Source organism: Rhodnius prolixus, unplaced genomic scaffold, assembly GCF_049639745.1.
Source record: "Rhodnius prolixus isolate KJV_2025 unplaced genomic scaffold, Rpr scaffold_4, whole genome shotgun sequence".
Classification (NCBI taxonomy): domain Eukaryota; kingdom Metazoa; phylum Arthropoda; class Insecta; order Hemiptera; family Reduviidae; genus Rhodnius; species Rhodnius prolixus.
In genome coordinates this window covers 33,697,113-33,708,009 of record NW_027411614.1, presented here as the reverse complement: position 1 = coordinate 33,708,009, position 10,897 = coordinate 33,697,113, and the positions used below count along the sequence as shown (strand labels likewise).

The 10,897-nt window shown below is 32.1% G+C and overlaps 2 protein-coding genes across 2 annotated transcripts; both read left to right on the top strand.

The window, feature by feature from the left end:
• The first annotated feature begins 241 nt into the window (after positions 1–241).
• Positions 242–6,230, top strand: PolH (DNA polymerase eta). Its single transcript, XM_074130486.1, has 8 exons — positions 242–382; positions 489–623; positions 1,543–1,745; positions 2,073–2,242; positions 2,370–2,593; positions 3,096–3,285; positions 4,154–4,326; positions 4,752–6,230. Exons 1-8 carry the CDS (start codon positions 255–257, stop codon positions 6,088–6,090), a joined length of 2,562 nt encoding a protein of 853 aa, XP_073986587.1. The 5' UTR covers positions 242–254; the 3' UTR covers positions 6,091–6,230.
• Positions 6,231–9,117: 2,887 nt separating this feature from the next.
• LOC141455429 (cAMP-dependent protein kinase catalytic subunit alpha-like) lies at positions 9,118–10,651 on the top strand. Its single transcript, XM_074130509.1, has one exon. The coding sequence runs from the start codon at positions 9,327–9,329 to the stop codon at positions 10,410–10,412; it is 1,086 nt and encodes a 361-aa protein (XP_073986610.1). The 5' UTR covers positions 9,118–9,326; the 3' UTR covers positions 10,413–10,651.
• The last annotated feature ends 246 nt before the right edge of the window (positions 10,652–10,897 follow it).

Here is a 10,897-nt window from a genome sequence, read left to right as displayed (position 1 = left end):
TAAACAGAAGTAATAACAATAAATAACAAATCGCTAGAACTGAAATCACTATGGTTCAAAGCATAGAACTGCAACATAATTCCACCGTTCCGCCTTCTCCTGTCGAAGATATTTCTGATTTCCCGCCTTCCAGATGTAACTAACATTGGTAACCTCAAAGTAACAAAGTAACCTACTGATTCATCCCAGTCTAAGTTCATTACCATTGTTAAATTCAAATTTTCACTTCAAATTGTGATTTGATTTGAAAAGAAATGACTGACAGAATTGTAGCTCTTATTGACATGGATTGTTTTTATTGTCAAGTAGAAACAAGATTAAATCCACAGCTAGAAGGGTTACCGCTTGCTGTAGTCCAGTACAATGAATGGAAAGGAGGAGGGTGTGTATCGTTCAGATTTTCCATATGGAAAAGGCAACTAGTGAAATCCTTTTAAAGGATACATTGTAAATAAAAACTGTACTATTAATCAATTTTAAATTTCTAGTATAATTGCGGTTAATTATGAAGCCAGAGATAGAGGAGTTACTCGTCACATGAGAGGAGCAGATGCCAAGGAACAGTGCCCAGAAATTGTACTAGTGAAGGTACCTACATTACGAGATAAAGCTGATTTAACAAGGTAATTTACTTTGAAAGCCTTGAAAATTTTTGTAATCATTATTTGGTCCTGGAATTTCCAACTTGTGCAATATGGGTTCGGTTCACGGGATAATTCTAGGAAAATAAGGGACCAAAGAAAATACTTATAATACTCAATATAATAATAAAATACTTCCTAAAAACGAAATGAAAATGTTTGAAAGGGGAGTGAGTCCATTCGTTATAAACTGTTGAGACAGTTGCCATAGAACTCAAAAAACATTTTTTAGATTTACAGGCTTCTTCTCTTAATACGTTTTAAAAGAAGGACATCAAATATTTGGATTAGTACCGATATAAAAGCAATTTTTTTTTCTTAAATTTTTTGAGTAGCTATTTGGTGGAACCTAAAGTACTAGGATGTGACTGTAGTTTATTTATTTATTTTTTAATTTAGTGGTACATTGAACTTTGTAGGAGCTGTCTATTTTGAGTTGTTTCCCATGGGCGAGCTGACTCATCTAACTCTTTTTCGCGCAATTTTATAGATTTAATGCTGTTCATAATACTCTAATGTCTACAGAAAAAAGAATTCTGCAGCATGATAATCCAAGACCACTTTACGATAGACTGTCTCAAATACTGCTGTGTTTGATCTAATTCTAATGCATGGCTTATTTTACTCGTAGACAAAATTTTACCAAAAAGTAATGAAATACGAACACTAATGGATTTAAGTATTATGCTGGACTAAACAATATTGGTGCTGGAAAACACGGTTGATACACAGATCAAAACGCTGTGCATACTATCCGAAAATATTTTCACCTGTGAGGGAGTCCTCCAATGCGGAAAAGAGAACATTTTCAATTAATAGATCTATTTTCTCAAGACCTTGGGATTCACTCTCCTGATTTTTTTTTTTTTAATTGCAGTTCACTTATAGTACATTTTTCTAGGTACCGTGAGGCTGGTCGTGAAGTTGTTTCGGTTTTATGTACCTTCAGTGAATGTGTCGAACGTGCCAGCGTCGATGAAGCTTATTTAGATTTAACTGCTGCAGTTGAGAGGAGAATTGCAGAAAAATCATCTCAAGTTTCTGCTAATGATTTAGAAAACACTTTTATCGTTGGCTATACAAAAGAAAATTCTAATAATGAAGGTAACCATATTTTTGCCTAACTCTTGTTAATATTATTATGAAATCAGAGTTATTGGCGCCAGGAGCTTCTTATCAGTGCACAGCCTCCGGATAGTGTTCTCTCTGTACAGACAATACTGCCTACCAATCTCTTTTATTACTTAAGGCGCGTCATCATCTGAGATTATTGATCCTCGGTGACTTTTTCAGTGCAAGGCTCCCAACAGTTTTGTCTTGTAACAGAATATAGTGCGTACACCATTGAGCCCGTTCTCTATTAATTTGTTGCATAAAAGTTTTGATGTTCTTATTAAAGATTTTCTTTATGAAATTTTTACTACTGCTTAGACGAAAGGGTTCATGGAATAAACAATTGGCTTAGAGACGTTAATGACAGTAGTTTCCAAGATGTAGCTGCCCAAAAGTTAGCTGTCGGTGCCGCTATTGTTGAAGAAATTAGAAGAGCAGTATATAAAGCTACGGGATTTAGATGTTCTGCGGGCATCGCACACAACAAGGTCAGTAATTTGAAAGTCATTAGTTATTGTATTGTAGTTGTTGGAATGTTAAAGTGTATTAAGATTTTTTTTTCGACCAATAAATTCATTACTAAAGTAATTTAAGTCCAATTCTGTGGTCTTCCAGGTCCTTGCAAAATTATGTTGCGGCTTTCACAAACCAAATCGTCAGACCGTAGTCCCTCAAAGTTCTATTATAGGTTTGTACAAAACTTTGCCAGCAAAAAAAGTTCGCTCTTTAGGTGGCAAATTAGGAGATGATCTTGAAAACCGTTTAGGCATAAAAGTTATGGCAGATTTAGAAAAATTTTCAGAAAATGAATTGCAGAAAAACTATGATATGAAAACTGGGTAAGATAATAGGCTTTAATTTTTTTCATCCTAGTAAAAAAATTAACTATTATGTATATGTATTATATACATTCCACTCATTTAGTTTTTGCCTTTTTTATTATTATTTAAATATTTCTTGAATAAGTAAAAAAAAAATCAATTGATTTCTTTTACCTTTCGGTCTGCTTTAGTCCCTCTTCTGGTACTATAATCTCAGTGACATACTTTCACACCCCATCGTCAACATTTACAAGAAGAAGATCGAATGTGAATCAAAAAAGTCGAACAACAAAATAAAGTATTTTTCATTCTTTACTTGTATAACACATATTATTTGCTACTGTCAAATTTCCAGTTAGATACACTCTTTTTCTTATGTTTATAGAAATGCTTTTTTGGAAATAAGAGTTTGATTTCCGATTATTAGGTTGTTCTTCTAAGGTTAACATTGCTTAAAAGATATTTTTTTCCATATGTTCAAAATGAATCTGCTCTAAGTGTAATTAAAGTTCATTTCCAGGACATGGTTGTACAATATTGCTAGAGGTTACGATTTTGAAGCAGTTACTCCAAGGCTTATCTCAAAAAGTATCGGTTGTTGTAAAAAATTTCCTGGAAGAACTGCGCTTAAAACGTACTCAGATATAAATCATTGGATCACCAAATTAGCGGAAGAACTTCTTGAAAGGTTAATAGAAGATCAAAGAGAGGTAAGCAAGCATTTTCTTCTTCTCAGATGAAATTTACACGAATCAAAAACTACCTTTTTCTTTGTTTCTACCAGTATTGAAAGTGTCACTGATAAAATTTCGGTTACCCAATGAACACGCACTTGAACGCGCCTTAAATAAGAATTAATTGTTGGAATTGTAAAAGATTATACATATATATTTATATCAAGTAAGAGAAGGTGTTTTTATCGCGCAGATTTCCTATTAGGTGTGTTAACGGGAAATATCTGTTTTAAGGCTCCCTAAAGAAGGGGTTTTTAAAAATTTGTCTCTCTTTTCTTCCTTCTCTCTTGAAGGAAACCTTTGATAAAGATATTTAGTGAGAAAAATTGGGAGAAAGGTTTTGTTGAAGAGAGCCTATAAAGGATTCTTCCCTGAAATTAAATGTAAGAGATGAATTAAATGTAAAACCAAAACTTAAGAGATTCAACTTAGCACCAAAATAATTAAAGGTGAGGTGGAGGCAAGTGCAATGAGAAAAAATTCTATTTGATAAATAAACCAACCCAGAGAAAGATGATCAACAAAAATCGACCGTTGGAATACATTTTCATAGTAAAAATTGGGTTTGAAGATACCCATTATACCCATTATACTTGAGGAGTAATCGATTTATAAATAATAAGTTGTCAATGGCATAGCGATCTCACTATCCACATCCTTCAGCAACATAGCCTTCAATCAATTCATCATTACAAAATAATACACGGTTTTCACTTCTAAAAAACTTCATTTTGCCTGAAATGTGTTAAATAAATAACATTTCACTCTAATGATGTTTTTCTAAAATCAAAGGATATTATAAATTCAGTAATATTATCAGTTTGTTACCTCTCGATTGTTACAGAATAAAAGACGAGCTCAGTTACTCACAATATCAATGGGCTTAGAAGTAAAAAACAAATACACCGGATCCACTAAATCATTAAATTTCCCTGGATACTGCTTAGAGAAAATAGTGAAGACAGCTTACAATGCGCTTAGCAAGGTGTGTTCAGAAGATCCTAACACTAAAATTTGGTAAGAAATGATTTTCTAAAAGTTCATATTTTGATTATGCAAAAACCTTTGAACTTTATATTATGTGGAGGAATTATATTCGCTAGATGGGGATTCCGGAGTTGAGTCAGAAGTGTTGATTTAGATTTTATATTCCTAGGAGCTTCGTCAGCACACTGATTGGCGATAGTCAGAATAACAAATGAACTGTTTTGGAAATGCCAGCAATGTTCTGAGGACTTTCCTGGCAAAAATGCTTTAAATATTGATGTGCCTTTACTTTAAAAATAATCTAATATGAAGAGCTTTTACTTTCACTTCAATTAGAAATTAGATTTGAAAAACAGGCGGGTCCTGTTGAACTCGAGAAATAAATTTTTCATAAGTAAAATACAATTTAACCATTAAATAAAAAATTTGATTTTTTTATCACCATTACTTTTCAGGACTCCACCTGTACAATATCTTGGGCTCTCAGCTGGGAAATTCGTCAACGAAGTATCAAATAAAATAAATACTTTTTTTAAAGTAACAACAGAACCATTTGAAACAAGCACTGATAAGCTGTGTCCAAAAGAGGACTATCTACCTTCATTAACTGAAGAAAAGGAAGTACTTCAGAATAATAACAAAGATGATATTATAAATATCAAACAATCTGAGGAGAGAAAGTTATCCTCTTTTTTCGAAAAAAAGTTATATCAAGGACCCTCAAAAAATAATTCATTAACTGAAGAAAAAGAAAAACTTCAGAAAGAATCAAATAATAAAGATGATTTGATAAATAAACGATCTGATGGAAAAAAGGTACCATCTTTTTTTGAGAAAATGTTATTTCAAGGACCTTCAAAAAATAACTCATTCACTGAAGAAAATGAAGTACTTCAGAAAGAATCAAATAAAAATGATATGATAAATATCAAACAATCTGAGGAAAAAAAGTTACCATCTTTTTTCGAAAAAATGTTACTCCAAGGTCCCTCAAAAAATAAAGGAAATTTAAACATTTTGCCCGATTTAAATAAGCCTGTAGATCTTAGAAATGATGATTCAAGAGATTCTTGTGTCGCCGACAAATCAATCAGTTCAAATACCGCGATTGTTGGAGTACTGCGAAAAGAGGACCATCCTTCGGAAGTTCAAGTTTTTTCTGACACTAGTAGTGTAATAGCTAATGATAACAATAATAGTGGTAAAGAAGGACGTGAATATGACAAAAAAGATAATGTAAAGAATAAAACAAATAAAAAATCTATTTCGTATTTTTTTTCCTCGTCGGCGACTAAAGAAAAATGGATTAATCCAGAAGAGGTGTTTCCTGACCTACAGAATATTGATAATGCTGTTCTTGACATGTTTCCACCTTCGTATAGGAAAAAAATACTTGAATTAAAGTTGAAAACTGGTGAAAGTTGTATCAAAGACTTAAGAACACATACTGAAATTATTCCAAGTGACATTGTACATAGTGCGGAAGATAAAAATTTAACCAAATGCAAAACAAATGATGACAATGTTTCTCCTGATAATGAAGCTCAATCAAACAACATTAAGTGCAGCGAGTGTGGGGAAACGGTACCTAATACGGAACAAATATTACATTTAGATCTGCACGTTGCTATCAAATTAGATAATGAATTAAATAGCAGACATACTGCTGATAATTGTAAGATGAAAATCTTCGCAAATATACAACCAAAAAATAAAAGAAAACCCAAGAGCAATCATTCCAACAGTAAAGTAACAAAGAAACCGAAAAGTATTGAAGATTTTTTTAACAGATAATAAATGTAACGTTAATGATTACTTTTGACTGTGATTGTTTTATTTTTTGTTGATTAGTTGTTTTGAAGTAATTATTTAATGAAGTAAAGATTGTTATTAATGTTACAGATAGTTTAAATATATCCATCATTAGTCTTTTATTACCCTTGTGCATGTCTAGATGTTTTCAACAAACTTTTTTTGGGAGGGGGCGAAACTATTTGTATATAAAGTTTTTAAATTTTCATCCAAAATAATCTGTTTTAACATTACATGGTTGCATGCAATGAAGCAGTACTTAAGAGAAGCCAGTTTCTGCAGAATCTCTTCATACTAACAATCTCTGAGAAACGTTAAAAACTAAAAGAGCTATTTAATATTAGATAGATAAAATTGGTTACGACATTGTAATATTTACTATTCCACTATTAACCGTTTCGACCAAAATTTACTATATTTAGAATATTCCTTAAAATCCATTTGCTTTTCTCTTTAACTTCTTTTAAGTTTTTTTCTTAACAAAAACATACAATTTAAAAAGTTAAGTACATATAAAGAGAGTTGATTAAACGTCAATCATCATAATTTATCCTCTTCCACCGCCTAGGCAGTGTTAAGGCCTTACATAATCTTTTCCATTCACTCCTAACCCTGGCCAGCTCCTTCCCCATTCTACCCCTTCTCCAACAGGTTCTCCCTTATTTCTTCTTCCCACGCCCTTCGAGGGCGGCCGCTGAATCTATCTCTCTTCGTTTTCCCTACAATTTTTCTTAAATAGCGCATTTCCATCGCTTGGAGATGGCTCCGATGTCTCTTAGTTAGAGTCCACGATTCACTAGAGTAAGATAGAATCAGTAGTAAAACAGTTTTAAAAACAACGACTTTGACTCGCGCAGAGACTTCTTTCTTTCCTATAAAACTGTTTCTGGTCGCGTGAAAAAACCTTCCTGCCGCATCTATTCTTTCTCTTATCTCTTCGTCCATTCTTCCTTCTTCACTTAGATGGGCGCCCAGGTATTTAAACCCTTTCACCTGCTCCAGTACAGTTCCCTTGAGCTTCACCAATAGTGTTCTCTCGCTGTCACCAACTACCATAGACTTGGACTTCTCTACATTTATCTCCATTTTAATTTTAGATAACTCATCCATGAGAACTTTAATATTAAACTGAAGGTTCTTTTTAGAATCTGCTGCCACCAGTATATCATCTGCACATGCCAGTATACTGAATCCTACCATCTGTAAATGTCTGTAACCTACGTGTAAATTCGCATTTTTTAATGATCTCATCCATTGTTAGAATGAAGAGGAATGGACTTAAAATGCATCCTTGTTTTACACCTTGCGCAGTCACAAACTCTTCAGATTCTAGGTTTGTGGTCCTGGCATAGTTCCTAGTTTTTTTTATACATACTTTGGATGGCCATAAGTAGTCCTGTGTTAATCCCCTTGTCGTTTAAGACCTGGCTGTCAAAAGGTACAATAATTAGCTAGCACCCAACTTTCATTCATACATTCGCTTGTAACTTCAGATTTTGAAATAATTGATTTAATCTTTTAACAAATACTTTCATGTAATTTCCGGTAAAAATTCAAAATCGAAAATCCGCACAATTACAATGTCCGCTCTTAGTAGAGTAAGTAATATTTGAAAAAGCTGTACATTAATGAGAAACATCCGGTCACGATATTCTCAAAATATGGAATGTTTGTTACACATTTAACGGGAAGTAGCTCCAAACATTTCAGTAAATGGAACTTAGAATAATGACCATCAATCCCTTCTCCATACCCCCACCACCAAAAAGGTGCCCTTTAAGAACTTTTTCAGAGAAAATGTTTAATACAAAAGCTATAGAACTGAAAAATTTATTTTGTAAAATGGTACTTTCGGTTGATCAATTTTCTACAGATATAGAATTTTTGTTTCATATTTAATCCAAATTAATGTTTAATAGGATGTCCATATATTACAGCGAACTGGCATTTCACCGAACTGACCTACTACCCCAAGTCACAAAATCTCACAACCACACTTACTCAAGTATTAAAATTATATAAATAAATAAAATTAGAGTTCACTTTGATTATTGATTCATGAGAAAAACGCAAAAAATAAAAAAAAATCACTTTCTATCTCTCTTTTTCCATAATCTCTAATTTCAGAAACTCATTTAAGCCATATTATGTAAATATCAAGGCTATAACATCATTTAATATAATACTTAGGAAGTAAACATAAGTACCTCCATCTCCCATAAATGTCCTTAACCAAAATGCTTTGAACAATGTAAGTAATAAAAGTTGAATTATCTATCAGTGCACAAACAATATCGTTGGTGCCATTTTCGAGATAACCTAAACAAAGAAACATTCATTCTCGAAGTGTTAATTCTTATTAAATGAACTTCTGTCAGTTCTCAGGAGGTGGGCAAACGAAATATAAAATTTGAACTACCAATTATTGTTCAATTACGAATGAGTTTTTGATACACTAAATTCTAAAAACTGATTTTTTGAAATCAAGAACTTAAAAATGTTTATTTCGTAGAAAAAACTGGAAATTGAAAAATTTACTCGTTCGCAGTACTACCTCTAACTTAGGAGTAAGAGATTAAAAAAAGTTTGCCCTACCAGCCTAGCTCGTAAGGTTCCAATACCCAGCCTGGTTCATCATCAGTTACCAAGAGTAACTGTTAGTTACAAGATAGGAATGTTTGAACGAATTATTTTCGTAAAAATGTTAAATGAATCCGGTAGGGACGCCAAATTATTGGTTTGGCCTAGACGCAAATAATTTTACTTCATATGGCGCAAGTTCAAGTTCCTCAGAGAGAATAAATGGCAGCAATTTTGGAAATTTATTGAACTGGTGATGGCTAAACGAATACTTCAGCTTAACAATGTTTCTAATGGACATACATACTTTTATTTTTGGCTTTGCGTTACTTAATTCATTCTTTCAAACCCTTCTGACCAGTCCTCAACAGATCTATTTTACTAGACAACTGAGGCCATTTTTTAATTTAAGTTGATTAATTGTTAGAGACAAAATATGAATGAAATAATTCTCATTTTGTCAACGAGTTCGTGCCCAAATTCTAAATCATTGAGAATGAACTAGCTACAAGGAAAATATTTCTGATTTGACATCTGATTTTTCATGTGATCTGTTTTATTGTTGTAAATATTCTAATTAATTGTTAAGACATTTGTGACCTTATTTTTGTGGCTACTACATATTCACTAATCTAATTATGGAGTATATTCAAAATAAATATTCACACCGTTCTGAAGTCTACTACCGCAGTTTGATTAAAGACTGGTATCGTTATTTAGAAGAGGCAAAAAACAATTTTTACACAAATATGTTTTCTAGAAAATTGCCAAATAAAGAAGTGACACCCGATAATTTCCATTTTATTAAAACACTTGGTATGGGAGCATTTGGAAGAGTCATGCTGATTCAAAACGATGCGACTGGATATCTTTACGCTGCCAAGATTCTAATAAAGAAACACTTGGTGGAAAGTAGGCAAGTCAGACATGCATTAAATGAAAGAAATATTTTAAGATCAATTCGATTTCCATTTACTATCCATTTGGAGTTTTTTTTCCAAGATAATGTATATTTATATTTCGTTATGCCTTTAGTTGAAGGTGGTGAAATGTTCATGATTCTTCGTGCACAAGGCAGATTTAATGAAAATATGGCTAAATTTTATGCCGCTCAAGTACTTTTAGCATTGGAATATTTACATTTTTTAAACTTAGTTTATAGAGATTTAAAACCAGAAAATATTCTCATTGATAAAGATGGATTCATTAAGGTAACAGATTTTGGGTTCTGCAAACGAATTGAAGGTCGTACATACACTTTTTGTGGAACCCCTGAATATATGGCACCAGAAATATTACTTTCCAGAGGTTACGGCAAATCTGTTGATTATTGGGCACTCGGTATTCTAATATATGAATTAAATTGTGGACATACCCCATTCTTTTCAAAAGACTGTACAAAAATTTATGACAAAATTATTAGAGGACGTTACTTGATTAAAACTTATTTTAGTCCCGAATTGAAAGACATTATTAAAAATTTATTGCAAGCAGATCTTTCAAGAAGATACGGAACATTGAGGCGTGGAGTAAGAGATATTAAAGATCACAGATGGTTCAACAGAATAATCTGGATTGAATTAGTTAACAAAAACGTTAAACCACCATTTGTGCCCGCTAATAAAGAAATTGAAAACGCAGAATTTTTTGAGCGATTTCAAGAAGAACCTTCTCTTATGCACAAATCTTATGACGCTTACAAGGATCATTTTGATAACTTTTAGTAAAACTATTTTTAGAATTATTTAAGAAGCCTGTAAATATTTAATTTAATCCTCTTTCGGATGAAAATGATTTTTTGCTTTTTTAATTATAAAAAAAAAAATCAAAATTCCTAGTAATTATTAATAAAAAATACACAATAGCCAGGTACTACTGTATTTTGCATATTTGTTCTATAACTATTATTAAGTTTAAAACATGAACAAAATTTTACTACTAAAAGTAATAAAGAAACGAGCTGTAATGTGAACAAAATTCTTGCTTGATTATTTGAATTACTCGTTTAATCAGAGTATTTTTAATACAAGTCAAATAAAATAAAAGGTTTAAGAGTAAGAAAAATATGATTTAAGTACTAAAAATTACACAAATATAAAGATTACACATTCTCAAAACAATCAGCGCTCAGATATACCCAGAGAAGTTGGAAGCACTAGAGGTTCTCCAATATATTATTTGGTTGATCAACTGAATATGAAATTCATAT